Source organism: Cololabis saira, chromosome 4, assembly GCF_033807715.1.
Source record: "Cololabis saira isolate AMF1-May2022 chromosome 4, fColSai1.1, whole genome shotgun sequence".
Classification (NCBI taxonomy): domain Eukaryota; kingdom Metazoa; phylum Chordata; class Actinopteri; order Beloniformes; family Belonidae; genus Cololabis; species Cololabis saira.
In genome coordinates this window covers 30,702,540-30,727,800 of record NC_084590.1, presented here as the reverse complement: position 1 = coordinate 30,727,800, position 25,261 = coordinate 30,702,540, and the positions used below count along the sequence as shown (strand labels likewise).

At 40.0% G+C, this 25,261-nt stretch overlaps 2 protein-coding genes across 2 annotated transcripts; both read right to left on the bottom strand.

Annotated features, from left to right (window-relative positions):
* Nucleotides 1-3,577: 3,577 nt before the first annotated feature.
* si:dkey-202g17.3 (amino acid transporter heavy chain SLC3A2) lies at nucleotides 3,578-11,158 on the bottom strand. The gene is made up of 10 exons (XM_061720346.1): nucleotides 10,872-11,158; nucleotides 8,173-8,532; nucleotides 5,853-6,017; nucleotides 5,673-5,773; nucleotides 5,515-5,592; nucleotides 5,375-5,430; nucleotides 5,092-5,287; nucleotides 4,608-4,715; nucleotides 4,471-4,524; nucleotides 3,578-4,384 (listed from the first exon to the last, which is right to left on the bottom strand). Exons 2-10 carry the CDS (start codon nucleotides 8,528-8,530, stop codon nucleotides 3,983-3,985), a joined length of 1,518 nt encoding a protein of 505 aa, XP_061576330.1. The 5' UTR covers nucleotides 8,531-8,532; nucleotides 10,872-11,158; the 3' UTR covers nucleotides 3,578-3,982.
* Nucleotides 11,159-15,935: 4,777 nt separating this feature from the next.
* Nucleotides 15,936-20,340, bottom strand: ppm1na (protein phosphatase, Mg2+/Mn2+ dependent, 1Na (putative)). Its single transcript, XM_061719394.1, has 6 exons — nucleotides 19,533-20,340; nucleotides 18,041-18,612; nucleotides 16,870-16,987; nucleotides 16,656-16,770; nucleotides 16,486-16,549; nucleotides 15,936-16,127 (listed from the first exon to the last, which is right to left on the bottom strand). Exons 1-6 carry the CDS (start codon nucleotides 19,933-19,935, stop codon nucleotides 16,098-16,100), a joined length of 1,302 nt encoding a protein of 433 aa, XP_061575378.1. The 5' UTR covers nucleotides 19,936-20,340; the 3' UTR covers nucleotides 15,936-16,097.
* Nucleotides 20,341-25,261: the final 4,921 nt, after the last annotated feature.

Sequence of the window (25,261 nt, the reverse complement as noted above, 5' to 3'; positions counted from 1 at the left end):
GTTACCACTCCAAGCGGTAGTTTATTCTATTTTTATTTTTACATAATTTAAAAACACTATTAGAAATACTTCCTTTGGTTTGGTTCATGTGGGAAACAAGCGTAAGCAACATTAATAGTAAGGAATTTGAGTTGAAAGATAAACTAATTTTAACATAGTGGAGAGTTATAATCCAATTAAATATATGTTGTAAGATTGGAAAATCTGGCTTCCTCCCATCAGTCCAAAAAACATGCACGTTGGGGCGATTTGTGACCCTCAGTTGACCATAAGACTAAAGTGTTAGTGCCCATGGTTGTTCACCTCAGTGAGCAGGACTGAAGCGTGTTTAGACAGCGGATGGATGGAGTTAAAATGAGAGGTGCAGCTGCGCTGAGTGGCCCTGCAGCCCCATCGTGTGGGTAACTGATGCAAACATCCATCTTAACGCCTGCTTTCTTTCTGCTGTAATTCTGTGAGGTGGGTGCAACCTCGACAGCTCGCAGAGCCACACCGTGTATACACCGTATATGTATGAGGAGAGATGGAACTAGAAGTTCTTCCCCTTTTGATCATATATTTACAAATTGTAGTAACTTATGTTCTAAAGCATTATCTATCCCAGTGGGATGTAGTGACCACAATTTGGTGGTGTTTGTCCGGAAAGCAAAGATTCCAAAATCTGGTCCTAAAGTAATAATTAGGAGGTCAATGAGAAATTTCTGTGAAAGGTCTTTTAAGGATTATGTTAAAAATATGTCTTGGGTACCTCTATTACATGAGGATAATCCTGATGTGGCACTTCATATTTTTATGGAATTATTTTTGCAGGTGATTGAGAGACCTGCCCCATTAAGAAAATATACTGTCAGGAATTGCAAATCACCCTGGATAGATGAAGAATTAAGGCAACTCATTAAACAAAGGGAAGAAGCAAAAAAGGTAGCAGTATCGTCATCTTATGAGTCTGACTGGCGAGTTTATAGGAAAATACGAAATTACGTGACTAAAGTAAACAGGAAGAAAAAACACCAGTTTTATGAAAACAGAATTATGGAGATAAAGCATGATAAGAAAAAGTTATGGGGACTTGTAAATAATCTTTCAGGAAGGACAGTAAAATCTAACCCTTCATTTCTAGAAGTGGAAGGAATTTTTTTAACTAAACCAGAATGTATTGCAAAACTATTTCAGTCAATATTTTTATGATAAAGTAAATAATTTAAGAAGAGATATGAAATCTATGAATAATGATACTTCTACAGAAATAATTAGGGAATTAATTGTAAAGAATAAAATGTGTCAATTTAACATTGAAAGATAACTACATTAGAGGTGGAACATCTAATTAACAAATGTAAGGAAAGACTGGTATAGATTATATGGATGTTAAATTTCTAAAACTGGTATCCAATGTAATTGCAGTCCCTGTATGCCATATCATTAAGCATCAGGAAAGGGGTCTGTCCACAGGCATAGAAGATAGCAAAAGTTGTTCCTTTATCTAAGAATTTAGCAGTACCGTTTTGTGGATCTAATAGCCGTCCTATAAGTTTGTTACCTACATTGGCAAAGATCATGGAGAGAATTATTTTTAATCAAATTCAAACTTATTTTGAAATTAATAATTTAAATACATGCAATCAGCATGTAAATCTGGTCATTCCACTTGTACTGCAGAGTACGGCAGAGTGAATTAGTTAATAGAAATTTTGTGGGTGCAGTTTTACTTGATTTGAGTTCAGCTTTTGATGTTATTGATCATTCTTTGTTATTAGACAAGTTGAAATATTATGGCTTTATGGTTACTGCACTGAAATGGATGGAAAGCTACCTACTAAACAGGAAACAAATAGTCTATTTTAATGGCAGTGCATTAAAAATAAGAGATGTCACATGTGGAGTTCCACAGGGGAGCTGTTTAGGACCATTATTATTCTCTATATTTATTGATGAATTGTCCTTTGTTTTAAAGAAATCTAATATTGTTACATATGTGGATGATTCTACAATTTATGCTATTGCTCCTTTAATAGGTGAATTGAATAACATTGCAGGAGGAATTGAATTAGTAGCTGAATGGATAAGTTAATACATTCATTCTTAATGTTGGCAAAACAAAATCAATATTGCTTTGTTCTAAGTCCATTTCGAGCATGCAAAAAAAGGAAAAAAAAAAAGAAGAAAAAAAAAAAAGCCAGTGAGGCATGTTTTTGTTTATGATTGTTATGATTTGTATTATACTGTATTTATCATGATTATTATTTAACTATTGTTCTTTGGTTTAAATATATATTTTTTAGCATGTTCGAAATAAAGTTTTTCATTCATTCATTCATTCATAAGTATCAATTTAAACCTGAACTAATACTGACATTGAATGTAAATAATATTTCTGTTGAACAGGTTTATGAGACAAAGGTGTTGGGTGTAATTTTAGATCATAATCTGTCATGGAGAGAAGAGGCGTGTCATTAGTGAGAAGAATCTCCTTATTTTTATCTCTAGATGTTAGGAGACAGGTTTTGAATGCTTTGGTTTTGTCGCAACTGGATTATTGTTTTGTAGTTTGGTCCAATACTTCAGTTAAAAATGTGAAGAAATGACAAGTGACACAAAATAAAGCTGCACGTTGTGCTCTATTGTCCTTATAGGTCTAGTGTGTCCAGCATGCATAAGAATCTAGGCTGGTTATCTATAAGACAAAGGTCTACGTATACTTTGTTAAATTTTCAGAGAAACAACTGTATGACAGATTCTATTATCATTTTGCTCACCATGGTTACAATACAAGAATCACATCAGAAAGGAGGTTCCTACTACCAAGGGTGAGAACAGGTTTCTCTGATTCAGAGAACTTTTTTTCACAGAGCCGTGGTTGGCTGGAACTCTATACCAGTTCATATTTCTCATGCAAGATTGGTTTAAGTTTCAGTTGAAACAATATCTTTTAAAATGTAATGAATGTTGATTTGACATTTAGAAGGAACAGAGTGAAGGTTGAATAGAATTATAGGTAGTGTAAACCCTATCATAATAAAGGTGAAAAGTGGTCAAAGAATTCTAAGATAAGGTCATTTCAGGCAGGTATTGGTTATGAAGGTTTTTTATTTGATTTCATTTCTATGTATTTATGTCTGAGAATGATGGTGATTTAGTTATCCTCTGTATTGTTTATGACTGAGGGAGTCGTGTCTATAATTGTTTTGTTTGTCATGTATAATGTATGTCTGTTATGTATAGTGTTAATTTGTGTATGTCGGACCCCAGGAAGAATAGCTAATGCTGTTGCTAATGCTAATAGGGATCCTAAATAAAACAAAACAAAACAAACCGTCCATTTCGAATGATCAATGACCTTCACAGGCATGTATTTGGTGTTGGTGTAACAGAGAACGTGCAAACTCATTCATGCTCAACCAAACATTTCACAAGTGATTTGAAGCACTAACTTTTCAAATTCAGATATAATCAATATGGCTCAGACACTTTGTTTTCTAAGCAGCCAATAATATTGACTTACAGCAGTCTAGTGAATTTTCACATCAACAAAACACCTGAAATGGATTTGCAGTGGTATCAAATTGTTGGGTTTTTTGCGATGTGTGAATATTCTGTTTCACCCTTAGAATAAGTATCGCATTCAGTACAAATTCAGAAGTTAAATAAGAGCTTCATCACTCTTTGTAACATCTTTTTTTTATATTTACTTAGCATATTTCTTTGTACTTTATCAAAAAACTTTTGTATAATCAACAAATACATACTACATAGTCCAGAGATGCTACAGTAGATGAGCCCTTTCAAGTGGTTTTCAAACACTAACTCCTGTAAATAGGCTGATCTAAAACTGACGTACTTGCAGGACTGAAAAGGGAAAATTAGGCAGGAAAATATGCCACACAGAATCTTTTTATTCACACATAATCAGAATTATTATTATTTAAAATCTGGTATTTATTGAAAGAAAAGCTCACATCCTTCTAAATTCAACATCGAAACTCTACGAATAGCTTCCCGTCTTGAACAGTTTGACCACGATGGCTTCGTGGGGCTGGAGTGTGAGCGTGAGGAGAGACGTGGAACCCCAGCGGTTCATCCCAGTGCCGGCCACAACCACCCCAGTTTCAGGCAGGCCCAGGGCCCACGCAGGATCCAGGGGCTGGGACTCGGGCCCGACGTTGAGCAGGACAAGGAACTGGACGCAGCCCCAGGAACGCAGGAAAGCCAGGATGGGAGGAGATAACGAAGGGGGGGAAGTGGAGTTGGAGGAAGAGGAAAAGTTTGAGGAGGTGTTGAAGGGGAGGAAAGTGAAGCTACCAAACTGGAGAGCTTCTTCACTGGCTTTGGAGTGGCTGAGGGTGGTAAACAGAGCAGTAGCTGAACGTTTCGTCTTCTTCTTGTCCTGGAGTGGGACAGTAGAGACAACTGAGAAACAAAGATTATGCTAAAATTTTACTTGACTTGGAGATGTATTATGGGGTGACTCACTCTGTCTAAAGGCTCATCTCTGTCGCTGTGTGATGCGCTTCTCCTCAGAGACTTCTGTGTAGAGGAAAGATATCTTACTGTACATCATCAGCTTTTACAGAGATTGACTGGTGATACGGTCTCAAATGAGCCTTTACCTGTGTTTGATCAATCTCGTCATCAAACTGGATGACGGGCGATCCTGGAAGAGTCATCGTCAGCACCAGGAGTAACCTTTGCAGCTCATGAACTGCTTCACCTTCAACCTGCAGGAGTGAAACTAAAGATGTCAGGCTGGTGGACTGTGATGGACATTTGACTTTCATAGTAAAGTGTATAAGTGAAAAATCAAGTCAGGTTTACTGATAATTAAATTATTATTATATTGAGCCTTCTCATGATCATAAAGATAATTGGTCCAAACATTAGTAGGAGGAGAAAGTTGAATAAAAAGATCCATGATTTGATGGCATTTCCAGATGTGAAATGACATCATGAAGAGTCAGATTTATTAGGATTGCATGCTCCTTTTTGAAGAAAATTAAGAACTGACTAATACCCAAAGTTCACACAGAAACAGTATTGATTATCTTTCTAATCACCCAAACAACTGAGAGAGGGCTTTATACACAGCTGTCTTACAGTCCAGCTCGTCCACACGTCCTCCTGTACTGTTTGCAGCTGTGTCTCGATGGCAACAGCCGCTTCCCAAGCAGACAGACTGTGGTGCGAGTACGGCAAAATGGACCTCATGACCATGTTCATCAGCGTATCATTGCTGCGGCTGGAGACGTTCAGGGGACGCAGGACATCTGCCGTCTGTTTCACAACCACGATCCTGGAAACAAACCATTTTCAGACAAGTTTAGACACAGAATTTACTCTGCAAAACAGCTTCTACTAGCATTTGAAAGTGAAACGCGACCTCTCCTCCCCCTCGGCGCTGAACTCCTCAAGGATGCTTCTCCATTCTAACAAGATCTGAAATATTCATACAATTAAAATTAATTCAGCTGAAGGAAACACTTGATTGTAGCAACATTTCAACCCTATCAGTGTGCTTACCTCTTCTGAATATGCTGCATCTGTGTCGCATATGACAAACCCTGCTACACCACGCTCCAGCCAGAACCTTAATGTATGCTGTGGGGGAATCAAAAAAAAAAAAAAAAATCTAAATAAGATCTAAATTGAACTGACCCAAAGCTGAGGGTGGATTTTACCTGCACAGTAGCCGAGTGGTTTGATGGCTCGTCCGCGTTACCTGCAACTTCCTGAATCCTCATCAGGTCCACGTTACAAAAGTCTAACAGCATTCTGAGATCTGCAGGATCAAAAATTAATTGAATGCAGAGCGAAGCAGCACGCAGACCGACTTAAGGAAGGAAAAACATACTGCTCACCTGCTTTGTTACCCTCTATGAGCAGATGCTGGATCTGAGCCAGTGTTTCCAAGTTTTCCATGGTGGCTGTGATGTTTGAGGGAGACGGCCTCTTATGAAACACACCCTTCAGGATAACAGACCCTATACCCAAAGACCTGATGTACCCGAAGTGGTCACACGCCGCTTGAGAGAAAAGAAACAGCGTTACTAACTCATCTCTTCACCATTTTCTTTTCACTGTTACTCTTTTAAGTTACAATTTATGTTAATATTATGGGCATTTAAATACTTGTACTTCATAATACACAATGCCTGAGGAGAAATAATTGTGTGGCATATTTTAAAGCATATTTTCTCTCTGACCTATTAGGTTGTTTTTAATTAATCCATCATGTCAAACATAAGTATTCACATGGCCACGTTCACTGTTTTTTTCAAGTCTTAAAGTGTTGGATTATCTAAATAAAAACTATTTATAAATGTAGTTATTCAAAAACGTATCTGACTCCTGTTTTACTGAGTGCAGTGATCCAAGAAATGTGTTTAGTTTGTGGTCACTTTCCAGGATGTGGTTGGTGGTACAGCTGAACTTTGACATTTATTCGTGTTTATGGAGAAGAAAAAAATGTTTGTCTAAATATGAAGATATAAAATACAACAGCACTGAAATACATAAACATCGAGTGGAAGTGGTTTCAACAAAAGCTGAATTTAGTGAGTCAGACTTCACGCTGGCTTTAGATATTAGTTTCTCCAGAGTGTACTACCGCCTATCACCACCAGGGGGAAGACGGACAGACAAACGTCAGCGGCTCTTCGTTTTAAACTATATCTGTACTGATTAAATTTCAATTCTCCTGAGTTTTAAAGTCACATATAAGCTTTTCCCTCAGATGTAGGGTTGCCAACCGTCCCTTGAAAATCGGAATCGTCCCGTATTGAGCTGAAAAGGGACGCACTTTGTCCCGTATTACTGTGAGAGTCAAAAAAAGCCAATGGAAAATGGCATTGAGCTGTTGAGTTCACAAGTTATTTTTTTCTGTTTTACTACAACTGTAGCCTACAGTCATGGCCTTTGAGGCACAAATATGTTTACAAGATTTATACAGACTTTCTGTTTGCAATTTTGTTATTGCACTAAAAATGTACACTATTACAGAATGTTCTGCTTTCTTTCTAAAAAATCGTTTCACTCACAAAAAAGGGGCTAAAAAAACTCACCACGCCAGGAACGGTGAAGGCAATCGGGTTGGCCGGCCCTGCAGATGAGGTGTTCCTTATTTATTTTACAGGGAGTTGGCAACCCTATACTCAGATGTAACCTCCTGGCTTAGTCATTGGTACTTGTTCATATACAAAGCTATATTAGGTAAACTTCCATTTTACATTTGTTCTCTGATCAATTTGAAAGCCATCAGTAGTTATAGCCTATGATCAAATTGATGTAGTTAAGCTTCATTTAATATTAGAGTAACTAGTAGCTTAGCTCACTACACTTTCCAAGTAGCTTGCCCAACACTGTCAAATGATGCTATCCTGCTGTCCGTATCAAGTGCAAGGACCAATCTAGGGAAGAAAGCCTTCAGCTGTTCTGCCCCACTTGCTTGGAATAGCCGCAAAAAAGACCTGAAGCTAAAAATATCAGTGTCAGTCTGATTTTAAAGCTCTTACAAATGCATTTTTAAATGACTCTATTGGTACTTGTCCTTAAAAAAACATTGAAAAGAAGGATGATTTCCTTATATTAAATTAATGAGTGGCTTGATGTTGATTTGGGTATTTATTTAATTGGTGATTTGCTTTGATTTTTTAAGGATGAAGGTAACATGTAGACTGCACCTTTATTTAAAAAATCCTTTTTATTTTTTGAGGAATGTTTGTTATCCCTACAGAGGCAATTTGTTTTACGGGCAGTCTTTCTCTTACTTTTTGCTTTTATTGTATTAATTCAATTAATCTTTTTGAGGGTAGGCAAATAATAAGCTTTGCTTCAGCCTACCCCTTTTTCGGTCTAGATGTTATTTGTTTATTTGTATACTGGAAACTTTTTTTCTTTGAACAATTGAACGTTTTCTTGTTGTCAGTTTTATTCTTGGTTTTTTATTTTTTATTTTTTTTGTGTCATGACCGAAAATAAACTAAACTATAAGTATTGTAACTTATTTACTGGCACTGTTTTGTGATGTATTTTGCATTGTCCTTATTTCTGTTGTTGTTTTGTCTGTAACTTTTAAGGCTGCCATTTTTGGTCAGGTCTCCCTTGAAAAAGATAGATCCTCGATCTCAATGGGAATAACCTGGTAAAAAAAAAAAAAAAAACTGTGTCCCTCTCTCTCACCGCTGACTCCGTCCCCGGCCCGGGGCTCCAGGTCGGGCTGCAGCTGGGAGAACAGCGCCCTCTGCCACCACTGCAGCTCCGCGGGGACCGGCCGCGGGCTCAGGCCGATGATGGCGATGGACGCGGCCAGGAGGAGCAGCCAGGTGAGCCAGAACACCCCCACCAGGTAGCAGCGCGCCTTCCTCCAGCCGGGGCCCCCCGCCGCGGCCTCCAGCTCGTCCCTGCTCAGGGGTCTCCATTGACGAAGCGGCTCCGGCTCCGGGAGGAGCAGCGGGGCCGCCAGGTCCGAGGAGCCGGTGCCCGGCGGCCCGGTGCCCGGCACGCTGCCGTAGCCGGGGTGGCCCGCGTTCAGGGGCATGTCTGCGGGTGTGGGGGGACAGGCCGTGAAGCAGGAGCTGCTCTGCGGGTTGTGGAGGTCTCTTCACTCACTTTGACCTCACATGGACGACATGACCTTCCCTTTCCTGTTTTACACCAACGTTTCCATCCCTGACATCAGCCACTTCCTGGCTGAGCAGTTACGGAGGTAGATTTGTGTCTTAATTATTCAATTAAAAAAAACACACTTTCTCATTAAAATGGGGAAGTGTGTCCAAACTTTTGGTCTGTACTGTAGGTTCAGGGGAACTGCTCAGCCAGGAAGTGGCTGATGCCATATGGAGGTAGATTTGTGTCTTAATTATTCAATCAAAAAAAGGTTGCTTCAATCAAAAAATATATTTTCAATTAAAAAAAAAAATCACTTCAATAAAAAAAAAAAGATTTCAATCAAAGAAAGAAAGTGTTTGAATGCAAAAAATATTTGAGGCTCAACAAAATGCATTTAATCAAAAAAGACACTTTTTCTTTGATTGAAAAAAAGTTTTTTTATTGAAGTGATTTATTTTTTTTATCGAAAATATTTTTTTCTTTTTGAAGCAACTTCTTTTTTAATTAAATGATAAAGACACAAATGTCCTACCCATAATATGGCCCAAACACAAAAAACACTACTTCAATCAAAAAAGTTGCTTCAAACAAAAAAAACTTCACTTCTATCAAAGAAAACATTTCCAATCAAAGAAAAACAGTGTTCAAATGCATTTTTTTGTGTCTCAAATATATTTTTTGCATTCAACCACTTTTTTTCTTTGATTGAAAATATATTTTTTGATTGAAGCAATCTTAATAATTAAGACACAAATCTACCTCCATATGGCATAAGCCACTTCCTGGCTGAGCAGTTCCCCTGAACCTTCAGTAACAGACCAAAAGTTTGGACACACTTCCCCATTTTAATGAGAAAGTGTGTCCAAACTTTTGGTCTGTACTGTACACTGATGTAAAACCTTGGTAAAAAGCGCCAAGTGTCAATGTGTCTCTCGTTTAAGCCTTTGGAGCCATCTAAAGCTTCCCTACACATCCAATACTGGCACAGTGCAATGTAGGTCTCTTATACCAATTAAAGTGACCAAAAGTCAAAGTAGCTTTATTGTCAATTCTTCACATGTCAAGACATACAAGGAATCGAGAGGACGTTTCCCACTTCCCGTGGTGAAACATATAAAGTGAGCAGGCACAACAGATTTGAGACAAATTTGAGACAAATTTGAGACACACTTTACAGCATTTGCGTTTTAAACTCCACTTGGAACCAAAAACAGAACTTCTGTAGTCAGAGTTAACCAGTGCAAGCATATATTTGTCAGTAAAATACTACAACTTGGCTCTGTTTACCAAGCTTAAGTTGCAGATGCAAAAAACTTTTATTGTTTCAGCTTAATTTAATTTAAGCTTCAGCCAAATAAGCCGAGTAATGGTAATGATTTCTAAATCATTTAAAGAAAAGCATGGGTTGATTAAGCCTCCTTTTCTTCTTTGTGATCTCATCGGCCTTGAAATGAGTTGGTTGAATTATTTCAGATACAGAAGTGAACAGGTTCAGTGTTTCCTTTTTCTTCTTTATCGTAGGAAACACTGAGCCATCCTGTGTGAAAGGAAGGGTGATATTTACGTCCTCCAGATCCCTGCAGCGACAACTGTCCAAAGTCTTGATCCCTTATTCTCATACTAACCAACAGTTATTTATGTAAATAAAGAAAATTACTCTTAAACTATATTAACTTTTGTAAAATTAGTAGACTACCCTGTCTGGTGAAAAGAAGCGGCCTGCTCACTCCTCAAGTAAGGAGACTTGAGCTCAGTGCAGGGCCTCCTGGGGTTGGTAGAGGATGAGCAATGCCCAGGACTTACTTAGGTAGGAGCACTGGGGGATAAAAATGGGAAGAAAATCTATGATAAAAATATAAGAAAAAAAATTAATAGATTATATGTTTTAATTTTGCGAGAGAAATGACAGTGTTGTACAATGAAGTCAAAGTTTGTAATAGTAGCAACAAAACACAGCTTTTAGGAATCAAAAGTTTTTTTTCCCTTATGATTGGTTGTTTCTCTTTAGGCTTAGTTGTCTTGTAACATTACATGTCTGTCTCCACGTAACCTTGCTTTACTTTGCAAATGTAAAAAGACAAGAATGCTTTAGCATCCGTTTTAGTACTACAGTACATCAGTATTTACAGTCACTTACCAGTTGGTAAATAATGTCTCTTGGAGGTAATTTAAAGACAAACATGATACAATAATCCATCTGCTCACCTCAGGTTCAAAGGTTTCGTACCAGTTTTACTTATTCAAACAACACACGCTCAGCCGTTACTTACGTGTTCTGCTCCCTTGAAGTCCGTTTCTTCTATCTCCACCACTTCGTTCTCTCTGGTTATAGTGTTCACAGCTGAGCGGGTCTGTCCTGAGTTGAGTATTTGAGCGGTCTGTCTTGTCAGGGTTGACGAGGTGAGAAGGAGGCCCCGTCCAATAAAGGCTCCGAGCAAACAATTAATATAGAGGTGTTGAGCTTCAGCACACCACTGCAACACATTCTGATGAACCCATGACTGCTGGAAAGGGCTCCGTGTACCGTACCATACCATAACAGATGCTGATCTAAACTTCCACTGAAAACAGCATGGACTCAAATACAGGAGAAATGAAACAGGGAGAAGACTAATATACTACAATGGTTCTTTGAGCAGAGTTGACTAGTTTCTGAATACCGTACTTATAATTTATCTTCGGGGGATAAATAATTATTATTTGATTGAATTGACTTGAACTGATTGAAAAAAAAAACCCCAACATAAATAATTTTTTTCTTAAAGAAAATGTAATTGTGGACTCACCTGATTTCAAAATACCCGTCTACAAGATTGAGTAACATTTTTTGGGTAGAACAGATACTGTACATGGTTTCCACTTTGTGTAATAGCTTCAGGATGTACTTCTGGATGCGTTAGCCAAGACTGTTCAGCAAAAACGGTCTTTTAGAGGATTCCTGAGCTCAGGCATCGGTATTGATTACAATGGCGTGCCAGTCTCTCATGCAGTGCCACCTGACCACCCGAAGAAGACACACATCCAGCTGTGATTTCCAGGCTTGTGATTTACAGTATGTTTTCCCAGACTCCTGGAATATTTTTAAAGTAACAAGCAGATGTTAGAGTAATCAAGTCCTTTGCATTTTCATATCAGAAAGAATGATGAGTTTGGCAGAAGATGATAGGACCCAGTGTAAACCTTTGGTGGGTGCTCCTTTCATACCCAGCCACGGCAACTTTGCATGCCAGCAGTCAATCAAGTGATTAATGTTGTAGTCTTGTTTTGCGAGAATTTCAATCTTTGATTCACTCCCAGATTATGTTGAGTGTGTTAGTGCTATCATTTTCTAGGTTTGTTGAAATTTTCTAAATTTAGTGAAACTGAAAACTGAAAATATAAAATTTGTACTTTTGTTTTGTTTAAAAAAAAAAAAGGTCCATGAGATGACTCGACTAAAGATTGAAGGTTTTGTTTTTTGTTGCTGGCTGAGTTGAGCTCTGCACGTCTGTTGTTGGGAAACACGTCTGCAGCAGAATAAAGTGGGTCATGGCACAGCTTGTGACATAACACATCTCCCCCCCCCCCCGCTAGAGAGCACACATTTAATGTGCTACAAGTGGTAATTCACGGAAACATCTCGTATGGCTCCTATCTGACCCCCCATCTCTTTCTGAGGCACGCTCCTGCAGTTTTTCTCTCCTTTTGCGTTTCACCCGCACTCTTTTATGGTATACAGCATTCATGATGTTGCTTTAACAAGTCTTTGCTATCCATATTATCTTTGTTCCTTGACAGGATTGTGTAAACTATTTTTCTTAACGGGGACATAGTACGCTCTGTCACAAGAAGCACCGAGTACATAGTAAAGCAATGTCCTTTTTTTGAAAAGGAACATACCATTTTATTTTAAACAATGTGTTTCTTTAGAATAAAGAGCTTCAGATCTTTTTGTTTTGTATATCATTGAATATAGTTATGTCAATAATCTGCCATAGACAGAAGCTTGTTGCTCGTAGTAGACATCGATCAGTGTCTTAGTGGAGTTTAACTGTTTTTAAACATTATTGAATAATTGCCCTGTTGATTATGAGTTGCGGTGGTCAAAATGACTAGTAATGTTAATAGCTACACATATATCAAACAAAGTAATGTAGGTATATCAGAGCTAGAAGGGGAAAAAAACACATTTCAATGGCACATTAAATACACAGAACCGAAGTGCTGGATCACAGTGGTCTGTTAGTAAATTCTCTATAAACTACGAATGCGCACGCTCCGTTAGGTCTTTATTCAGAAGCTGTGCTCAGAAATCAAGACAGTGCTCAGCTCTGTGCTCAGCAGAAGTTGGAGTGTTTAGCGCCTGGTAGACACTCGTTGACATAGCTTATAACACCACTTTCTGCCGATATAGGTGACATGGACCATTGTAGCTTTTGGTTTGGTGCATGTACTGTGCTGGTGTGGCTACACAAATGTGGTATAAAGATTTGATATTCACAACCGCACTACATTTAACAGGCCTGTTCCATATCACATTTGCAGAAATCAAATGTTTTTGTTTTTTTCTAGTTTCTAGTTCACCATTTGTGGTGAAATGTCTGGTTTATGCATAGATCCATAACAAAAACATTCTGACATAAAAGATCTGATGTGTCTGATTAAAACATTTTGCTTTTAAAGTCTGGATATCTCTAAAGCTTTGAAAATGGCATCTCCTACCCTTTAGTAAATCATGCTATGAAGAAACAATAGCACATGTAACAGAAATAAAATCCCAGATAAGTGTTGGGCTGCAGCCCTGCATTAAAACAAAGAAAGGCCTAACATCAACAGCATAGCTCGACCACATGGTTTGAGACAAAGAAACCCTCTAAATAATTTAAAACCCCAGCAGGCTTTGCTCTGTTTATGACACTAAAGCCTGAATTATGGTTCTGCGTCAAATCGACGCCGTGCCCACGCCGTCATCGTGACGCCGTCGTGAACCCTTCGGACTTCTCCGTCACTCCATTTTGCTGCGGTGCAGTACCTGCCGTGACCGCTAATTTGCAATCTTTTCCTGAATGGTTTATCCGACTTTTCCGGTCACAGTGAATGAAAGAGATAAAGACAACTATTGTGCAAAAAACCAAAACAAAAAAAAAAAATCACACATACACGAAGAAAAGAGCACTGAAAGTTCACGACTGCTTCAAACCGGAAAACGGAAATACGTTGCTACCAAGTGAACCAATCACAGCCCTCTTGTCTGCGTTTGGTCTGCGTCGCCTCGACGCGTAGTTACAATTACAGTGACGGCGTCAGTGACGGCGTCAGTGACGGCGTGTGGTACGCGTCGACGCCTACCCTACGCCGTAGGCACGGCGTCGTTTTGACGCAGAACCATAACTCAGCCTTTAGGTGATAAGGCAGTGGCCTCTCATTGGGCTAGGACCCCAAAACCCAGCAGGGGTCCACACTGATGCGCAGCAGCCGAGGCTCGGCTATAATGAGCATGCAACCTGGTCTCACGGTATTTTCTGAAACCCTCACGTTATTCTATGTATTGATTTGTGCCTGTTATCACGAAAACCTTACTTTTTTCGTGCAGCCTCACTCGACTTTCAAGCTCATGATTGGAGACATAAGTGGCATCTTCCAGACCTGCTCCATCTTCTTTTAAACAAACAAACAAAAAGCTCCCTTCCTGAACAAACTCCTTTCCCCACAATAGCATCCACCTGTAATTTGGAAAACACAACCAAAACATAAAAAACACAACAGAAATAAAGGTTGGAGAACTCAAAACTACCAGACTTTCCTGCTGTCAGCTCAAGTGCACGTGTCAATGCTATATATAGATATATACAATAGTCTGTATCACACATATTCCAGTGTAGTGAGGCACAAAGATGTAACTCAACTCTTTAGTTTTGTTGGGATTTTGTAGTGTTTGGGCATCTAGAACTGCAGTTGCAGTTTTACAGCCATCCAGTAGATGGCACTGTTACAAAAAACGAGGGGTCTGGAACTATGGTCTGAAACTGTGGCCTCCGGGTCAGCAGACAAACTATTGTGTTGAATTACCAGAGAGCACATGTGAAGTTGGGTTCACATTGGTGCGTCTCTGTGTGGAAAACTGTGTGGGAAGTTTTTATAGTGTTTTATTCTCTTCTCACTTTCTCTTATCCCTTCCTACTGATCTACACACACATCCACTCTTGGCCGTCAGGCCTCTGATTTCCGTTGTTTTCGTCAGATGTGGTGAATTCTTGTCCACCATTTGAAACACAACAGACTCAATCACTCAATCAATATCTGACATGTTTACGCATCACACAACCTGTATGAACCAAGCGTCAACCATCCTAATTCCCCCGTGACGCTCGTGGAACTAAATGTTGTTGCAGTTCCTCGACTGACTGATGGTTGGCTGTCTCCAAAAGCGACTCAATCTCCATTGACTCCCATGTTAAAAGGTCCGACTTAAGAGCCTAACGAACATATTTACAACCTGGTTAAAAAAAAAAGTTTTGGTCTCAATCGTTTAGTTTCCATGATAACCCTGAGGGGGGGTGAATTTTTTTGCACCACGCCAGGAAGGTTTTTATAACATTTATTTCTAATAAGATTGATTGACAGTCGATTCAGCCAATGGCGAGCCGTTATCAGTTCCTCATCCATAAAGGACATGCTGTTGTGTTCAGCGGAGCAAACTGCCGCTTTTAAGAAACCAGTATCGGCTGACGCGATGGTCATTTTTGATTTCGTCATCAAATCGACATATTAAAAGGTTATCCCGCTATGAGTATCTGATGGCAGCTTTGCAGATATTTCGGTGGGGTTTGGCTGAAGGCGCTAGGAGCATAGCTAACATTGATTGACATGCAGCTTGCTGAGCAACATAATTCTTTGACATTGTGATGTGTAGTTATGAATTCCTTATAATTAGGGGTGTTTTGAATAATTTATATTGATCATTTATTTATGTTATTAATACTTGTGATCAGACAAATATTAACCCTAAACCTTTAATAACTATAACATAATAGTTGTTCAACATATAATAACAAGCACCCCCCCTATTGTTGCACAACACATGGTAGAGGTGTTCTGAGAGCTGAAATCTTTTCATTAGTGCTAAAATGTTTTTGCTAAAATGCTAAAGTACTTTCTTTTTTTCCCACTATAATATTGTACACAACGAAAATGGCATGCTTATCTTGGTTAAAACATTGTCAAGGATGTTTCCTTCTTATGATGCTGTCTGGATTTTGCGTAATTCTACTCAAAATATTTTTTAAAATCTGCTCAAAATAACTTGTATTACACAGTAAATTCAGGAAGACACAGTCCCATAAGAACATGGAGGATTGATTTAACTTAACTTTAATGGACCAAAAAGCAAATACCTGAGGCCATACATGATACACTTAAAGAATCATCCTCTCAGTTTATTGCTCATCTAAAATGGAAAGCTTCTTGTTCAAGCATCTTGGTCTCCATGGAGATGGTGAACATGGTGTTGACTGTTATCATGAATCCTCTTCTGATCCTTCAATGTCCTGAGATGTCACAAGACAAAACAAGACTTAGTGCCGGCAGACCTGCAGTATGTTCACCATCTAACTCAACCTAGTCGCTAATAGAATTTTATGGCCGTGAAATGTTGTCTTTCAAGCTTCAGAGAAATACAACATGTATATATTTTTAAACATTACAAATGTAATATGAAAAGTAAAGGCAGGTGTGGTGGCTTGAAACTCTGACACTAGATTTATGGTTTAATCCGTGCCATGAGTGACACTTCCTTTGAATGCACCTAGTAACCGTTCTCACCACCTTTTGATCTGACATATCTACACCAGCAAATGCTTTTCCAATGACATGCTGCTATGATGACAAGCTTTTCATGTCACTCACCATAGGCTCCTGAGTCCTGGGGGGCATAACGTGTTTCTGATATGCAGAGATGATGCAGTCTCGCCTGCAAAGAGAGAAATGGTGACAATTCAGCAAGTAAGTTACAGTTCTGCTTTGATCACTCAAAAAAAAATTTTGTCTGTTAGTTGTTGCACAAAGAATTCACTGACTTGCTAGTGATGCCTCCTCCTGGGGGGAGGCCTGGGATCTCTTCTGCTGCAAGGAACTTGATGACATAGAGGAGGTCAGGGTCTTCATCTCTGGATCTCATCATCTGGATGATTTCTGTGAAGGGAAACAGTTTTATAATAGGAAGATAATAGCAGCCCAATGATTGGTAATGTTGGTGGGTGAGATTAAAGTAGCTCATGAACGGTAAATCACCTTCCACTTTCATATCGATCTGTTGCTCCAGCTCTGCCTCCTGCTGCAGCGCCTCCTGAGACACCTGGGGGGCGCCAGGGAAGCACACGATGATGATGCTGATGTTATCCAGGCTGCCCTGCAGGGGGAGACAGGGAGCCTTTAATGCAAACAGCAGAGACTGCAGTACTGTGTAACTAAATAACATTTGCACAAGTAGGGCCTACACTTTTAGAGTCTGCTTCTAATTTAAAAAATGTATGCTTATATTCCTTTTCCTCCACAACACTTAATGGAGCACATGTATACCTATAGCTCCTAGTTTGTTAATTTCATAATACGATCAACAAAACTAAAGTATAATTTTGAACTTTAGGACTTCCAAAACAATATTTTTACACTGGGGTAATTTATCTGAGCGCTGCCTGTGAATTCAGGAAATGACTGGATTGTAGAAGTATTTTGGTTGATAAAGTGGATTATTACATATTAAATTATTATTGTCTTATGATCCTTTAGAATCATGTAAGAGCAATAAATGGCTTTATAAGATGAATGTTAGATTGCAACGTAACCAAGAAGACATTCAGCGGGCATGTAAGCCTTTCTACATGAAATAAATAGCATCACACGGTGGTCAGGATAAAGACTCTGAGCTGGTGAGCATCAATCCGTCATGCTGAGCTCTCATCGACACACTCACATTCAGTGTTAATCCCAGCCGTGTGCAGATTTTCTTCTCTCCGATCTAATGTCCCAAGATGCCCTAATACCATTTATTTATAGAACGGGGCAAGGGTTGGTCAGTGTTTACTAAAAGTGTTAAGAAGACCAGAAGGTGAAATCTACTTACATAACCACACCGGTGTCTAAGCTTAACATGGAGACTCAGCCCACCACTCCCCCTTCTCTAATGTGAACCTGCCCATTCATAAATCCACCTGCTGTAACATCATGTCCCATGTTGGAAAATCCAACGTACAGTATGTAAGCAGGTGTTCAGGAACAGACCGGGTGCTGAAACTGGGATACACGCAGTGTTTACCAGCGTTTTAGTCTTCTCAGTGTTGCAGCTTTAAAAAAACATTACTCAAGCAAGTTTGCACATCCCAAAAGTCAAAGACTGACGCGCTGGTGTTCCCCACTGCACCGGTGACTTGTTTAAGGATATTGTTATGACCTGACTTCTCACCTTATACAGGCAGAGGTCAATCACTTGTGCGCAAATCTCTCTCAGGTCGTCGCACACCTGCAGACGGCTGCGCACAAAGGCGCAAAGTTCCTCATTCCCAACGGCGTCCCACACCCCATCGCATGCCAGAATGAGGAACTCGTCTTCAGGCGTCCTCTCCATCTCATACACCTCTGGCTCCGGTGACACCAGCTGCTCCGTCTGCGGCCTCCAGTCCACCTCCTTGAAGTCAAAGTCTCCCAGCGCCCTTGAAACGGCCAGAGATCCGTTGATTCTTTGCAGGGTCACCGATCCTCCTGCGTTCTGGATCCTCTCCTTCTCCCTGGGGTTGGACGGCTTGTGGTCCTCGGTGTAGAACGCCACCTGCCCGTTATGGCAGAGGAAGGTACGCGAGTCCCCGCAGTTTATGAAGTAAATGTAGCGCGGCGAGATCATGACGCCTGCTGCTGTGGAGCCGCTTCTGTCCCAGTTGTCCTGGCGGGACAGTTTGTGCATATGACGGTCAATGTCGAGGAAGCCTTCACGGATCCCATCCTTCACCTGCTCGGGCTCCTCGTTTGATTTGATCCCACCTTTTGGAAACAAGAACTGGTTTTAACATGATTAAATTACACAGGTAATTCAGGGACATAATGGTTTATCATATGAACCATAACACCCCTGCGTTTGTTTTTCCACATTTATTGCAGCTGTTCATTTTTACATGCAATAAGTGCAACATCTTTTCCTGAAATAAAAAACAATTTTTCAGACACCAAAGTTGTTCTACGGTCTTTGGATTCTCTGGTCCAAAGCAGCCTACAGGTCAGGGCTGGGCGATATATCGAGATTTTAATATATATTGATATATTTTCAAACGCGATATGGTACGAGACAATATCGTTTATATCAATTAAAAAAAAAAAAAAAAAATTTAATGATTTTGATATAGCTTCATTTGTGACAAATTGACTTGAATGTTTTATTTGAGATTTGCACAAATGTTTTGTTATTTGCACAACTATCAACCTCAGTTGAAAAGTCTGCCTTCTATTGTACAGTGTATTTTAATTTAATTGTTGTGCAGGAAAGGGATATTTGTTTTATTTTATTCAAGAAGCATTTTTATTCTATATATGCAGGCAGTTTATTTTTATTTCATTTGTTTTATACATTTTGATATTGTGCAGACCTCTGTTAAAAAATTTACCTGTGTGACATTTGGCACGAGGCTTTGTATTAAAACTGACTGTTTTTTTAAGGGTTTGCCTCAGAAAAAAATGAAGCTAACAGAGATGCTATGCTATAATGCTTTGGGGGAAACCCCAATTAAGGCACAGAAAAAATATCGAGATATATATCGAGTATCGCCATTTAGCTAGAAAATATCGAGATATGACTTTTGGTCCATATCGCCCAGCCCTACTACAGGTTATGCATTTGAAGTTCACAATTCACCTTCAAGGTGACAAATGCTAAGTTATGTTAAACCCGAGTGTTTTATATGCACTACCTGTTGCCAGGACGTGGTCCAGGAGGTTTCTGGAGCAGTATTGTGCCACGGTGATGCCTGCGTGTCCATCAAAAACAGCAAAGTAAGCCCAGTCCTCCAGATCTCCCCTCAGCTGGGGCATGCAGGTGTGGGCGTCCTCCATCTGAGCCCTCCATCCTTGCATGCTGGCCACAGCATAGTTCAGCCCCGCTTGGGATCCTCCCTCTGACACGTTCTTCTCCAAGTTGGGACGCTGCAGGTAGGGGCTCGGCATTGCGTCGTCATCTAAGTTGTCGTCGTCCGCAGACCCCGAGTCTCTGGATCCTCCTTTGAAAAAGAATGTGACCATCTTCTCCGTCTCTTTGACCAGCTGCCGGAGGAAGGACGGCACCTCCACATTGCTGGCGCGCCTGGCCGTCCTCATCACGCCGCGGAGCCTGTGCTCAAGCTTCCTGCTCGACCTGGCGGCGGCCCGTCTCCTCCTGCTGCCCCTCCTCCGGCTGTGTGTTTTCCTCAACAGGTCCAGGGCAACAGTTAAGCTGTGCCAGCCCAAACAGGTAAACAACAAGAGACTTAAAGATCCTGTGAAATAAAAAAACAGCTGGTTTTGTATAAAACAAAACACCAATAACAAATATCCAGATTATTTGTTCATCCTCGAACTGGCTTGTAGCAAAATCATCATTCTTTGATCCTTCCAAAGTGAAACTTCAGAGTGTTTTTTCTCTCCTTCACACTAATCCACACGTCTTCCTCCCTCTCTTCGTTCCACTTGCTCTGGTTGTCCTGTTTTTCTATTGGCTAATCTGTTTGTGATGTTTTATCCCTCCTCTCTGCCCCTCCCACTGCCACTGGCCTTGTCCTTCTCTACCTCCCTCTGTGTAACGCTTCTGGATAATCACCTGGTCAGCAAGCAGCACTAATAACCTGAGTCTTCACGCGTGCATGGATTATGAGCAGGGTATTTTACGCAACGCAGAGAAATCCCACTCTAAGTCTTACGTGTTTGCACAGGGACACTTTGTCTGATGCACGTAGCCTGATTAATCAATTTGATGTTGTGCTGACTTGTTAAGGAAAGACCCCTTTATTTTCATTCGGCATCTTTTGTGTTAAATGTTCCCTTCAAACAAGTTTATCAGACTATAAATGTTATATTTTTGTTCTGAGAGGCAAGACTTTCTTGTTTCTCTGTTGCTGCTTTGAACCTGTAGTTTTCTTTCTGTACATTAAGGGCTTGATTTACTAAAGGTTTGCGTGTGTAAAAACGTGTGCAAACTTGACAGCACCCGCAAACCAAAGTGCCAGCTGATCTACTAACAGCGTGCAAAGAGGACTGCGTCTCTCAAATGTGCAAAATTGCACACGCAATTCATTTAGTACTTTTGCCCTGATGAATAATCAATATGGGGCGTACCCGCCAGAAATCGCTAAATACTGGGAGGGGAAGATGCAAATTGGTCCATTTACCACACGCAATGAGATTTACCAAGCCTGAAAGTTTTTGCGTGGATTGTGATTGCGTCTGTATTTAATACGTTCGAAAGGAAGGTGCTAATCTCCACATGCAAAAGGAGAAATATTTTATTTGAATGTTAAATCGAGTATTATTCAGCAAAAGGTTGCCACAGGAGGCACATTCATTTTTGATGAATACGGCACAACAATTTGCCTCTTCCACTAATATCTCTAACTCCAACTCGTCAAATTTCATTTTGCGCTTGCAACTATATCCTGCTTTCCATCCAGACTCTCCATGGCGCAAAGTTTGCGCCGCAAACCGTAAGACGCGGTTAAATACTGCTGTTTGCTCCTGTTATCAATTGCGCACGCAATCTTAGTTGATCACCCGCAAAACACACACAAACAGCACGCGCAAACTTTTTCAGTGCACACGCAATTTAGAACTCTTTATTTAGGATCTTAGTACATCAGGCCCTAAGAGCAGTAGTGTGGCAACTCTGTCTGTTTTTTTTTTTTAAATGAATTCATATTCAAACTGTAAAACATCAGATTGTTTAATCATTAGACACAATAAATCAATATGATATTTTTCTACGGTAATAAACATGCTGAATCGGTGATCGATTAAATACATCATCATCATTGATGTGCTGATAATATATTATATATTATGTATATTATATGTTGTTATACAAATTACCCATTTGAATAGTTTTTCAGCCACTTTTTTATTTCAGATTGTGTGATTATACTATTTAACATTGCAATTACGTAAATATATCGCTGTTTTTATGATATCATCAGAGGATGTGTAGAGGATCTTCAATTTTAATGTAGTATACATCATTTACTGGATATCTGGTCTGCTCTTACTTGCCACAGGTTGATTCTTTATACTTTATCATCAGGTTCTGTTGAGCAGGAACGGCTAACGGGTTCATATTTCTAAACACAAAAGCACAATCCATGACAATAAACTCTGCAACCGTCTTATACAATTTAAATATCTGTATTTACTGTGATTTCTATTTAAATACTTTTGTTGAATACTTTTGTTTCTATAAAGTCATGAGTTACAACTGATGTAATAAATTAAAAGAGAAAGAGAGAGAAGAGAAACAAAGAAATGAGGAGAAATGCAGAAATATTCATTTTAAATTGCAGTTGAGGATGTGTAAATGAAAACATGCATATGATATTATTGAATACCACAAATATTTTAAATGCATGTTGCAATTTAAAACACACAAAAGTCACCAATCAATGAACAGGTATAGAATAGTAGCAACGGGCATAGCAGAAAGCAAGAGCACTTGTGAGAACAGAATAAAAACAGAGAGGCATGGTATAAAAAGGAACAGACTGTACATTAAACTGTACACATTTTAAGTATATTATAAATATAGAAATAAACTATACACTGTAAGAATTATTCACACATTGTTTGACCCGTGTATTACACTTGGGAATGTTGGACATGTAGTTTAGATTGCACAGTTGTATTTGGTGTATTTTGTTGCTCCGAGCAGTGCTGGTTGTAAAGTCTAACAGCAGCAGGAAGGACCTGCCGTAGCATTCCTTCACACACTTGGGATGGTGCAGTCTGCCGCTGAAGGAGCTACACAGTGCTGTCAACGTGTGCATGGGGTGAGAGACCCTTTCCAGGAGGGCTTTTAACTTAGCTAACATCCTCCTTCCTCCCACCAGTCCATGGGGCTTCCCAGGACTGAGCTGGCATTTCTGATCAGCCTGTCCAGTGTCTTCCTGTCAGCAGTTGAAATGCTGCAGCAGACCGTTCTATGGAAGATGGCCAATGCCACCACAGAGTCAAAAGAAAAAAACCTCAGGAGTTCCCCCCCCTCACTCCCAAAGACCATAGTCTCCTCAACAGGTACAGCCTGCTCTGTCCTTGCTTGTAGACTGCATCGGTGTGGAGTGACCCAGGTACCTGTAAGAGTCCACTACCTCATTGTCCGTACTCTGAATGTTCACCGGGGATGGGGATGGGGAGGAGTGGCTGCGCCTGCGGAAGTCAACCACCAAATCTTTGGTCTTCCCCACGTTGATATGGAGGTGGCTCCTCTGGCACCGTCAACAAAGTCCAGAGTCAGTCTGATTGTTCTAACTATTAGTTTCTGTATGTGGGCGTCCATAAAAACATTCTGGTAATTTGAGCCCTCCAGCCCTCTCTATGTGTGTTTTTTATCTTATGACTGGTCTAAATCTTCCACTTTTGTTTCAGATCTCTTATCCAAAGTCCAGAAAAAAGTTTCAGTCTTTCTAATAGCAGTTGTGTTATCTGGCTGCCATCAGACCTGTTTGTCAAAAGGTGTTTTTATTTGTTCTGAGTTTGAACGCAAGAAGAGAGACTGAGGATCACATGAACTAAAAGGACTTGAAATGATATAGTTCAGCATCATTTACAGTCAAAAAATTTAAACAAGCCTGAAAAAAATCATCAGAACAGCTTCAAAAAGACCCAAAACGATGATAGGCCTGCAACATCTCTTTAAAAAAAGAAAAAAGCTCAGTTTACATTAGCATCAATTTACCAGGTCATAAGATTGGCAAGTTAGTTATCCATTGCTGTTGCATTTGTAATATAGTAATAAAGTAATGAAAAAATATTACCGTTTCGATCCTTCTACTTAAATGCAGCCTTATTTTCATAAAGCTGCATTTAATGTCTCTTTCTATTACAAACATGAACGGTTTCATTATCCCAGGATCAGAGTCACGGACACTGAGGAAACAGGTCAACACCCACCTGCCCATCTGTGGTAACCCTGATAATAATATTCATAAGGCGGGTTTGTGGTAGCTGGAGTACAGGTTAAAACTAAACTGTAACAGTGTGTTTTTTATTTTTTTTATTTTATTTAACCTTTATTTCACCAGGAAACAAAAACTCGTTGAGATTAAAAATCTCTTTTACAAGAGGGTCCTGGCCAAGACAGGCAGCAACACAGTAACATGACATATGACACGACACATAACAAAACACAAAACACTGTTGACATTACTCATAGCATTTGCAGGCAGAATTGGACATTTCAAGATCTGTCAGGAGCGATTTAAAAGCATTATGTGAGACCAGTTCTCTGAGATTCAAGGTGTTTTGCAGCTGGTTCCAGGAGGAGGGCGCAGCATACCTGAAGGCCTTCTTTCCCAGCTCAGTATGCACTCTAGGGACAGATAGTAGCAGACGCTCCTGAGAGCGTAGATGGTAACCTCCTGATTCTTTACGGTCAATGTATGACTGTAAATATATTGGAATCAGACCAAGTATAGCCTTGTAGACGAAAATGTACCAGTGGTTGAGCCTGCGAGTGGACAAGGCCGACCAACCCACCCGGGCATACAATGTACAATGTATGTGTGTGTAACAGTATTCCTCCTCCTCTGTCCTGTCAATCATCATGTCTCCATTAATGTTGACCCTGGTAGGATCCACTGACCAAGGAAACTACCACTCCATACCACTGGGTGGTGGTAATGCAGCACTTTTCCTGTTTGACAGTAGCCAATTAAAATGAAAAGATGAATGTAAAAAAAGAATAAAATGAACAGAAAACTGAAGCCACAAGGTAAACATGGAGGGTACTGAGATGGTTGCTGCATTTCTGGTTGCTGTGTTTGCAAGCACAGCGACTCTGGTGATAATTGAGAAGAGAAGACTGCACTGAAGTAACTCGAGCCAGGTACCTGCTTTGGCAAATGAATTCTCATTGCAGGGCAGGTCATGGAGAAACACCAATGGTATGGTGAAATGGCCTTCACACCTGCTAATGGAAACCCAACAGTTATTCACCATTCACTTAAAGGAGCTTGAGGCTCCTTATAAGAAATGAGACTCTCTAGCGCCACTCTTCACCACGACGGCCGCCGGGGGTACTGCAGCCAACAGCGAAGCCGGTACGGGAGAACGGGGAGAACGTGCATGCAGCGTCATGTGACGTCACATCCGCAGCCCAGCGCGGGAAATTTGGGCCCGAATTGCAGCACATTTTGCTGCACACAGCCTGTTCCAGGCAAAGGAGAGATACACTAGAGGGCTCATTCTTTTTGGTTTGGAACGCTTCATCTGACATTATTACTAGAAAACTTAAAACGTTTACGAATTTTTTTCATAAATCCTGCCTCAATCCGGCCTCAAGCTCCTTTAATGAGGAAAAAGTTGTAGAATAATACCCAAGACGTTTTACTGCGATTAAAATGTTTTATTTACTTATTCTTTGTGGCAAAAGCACTGAATTGTCTGTTTGCAGGGAGGATAATTGCTAAAG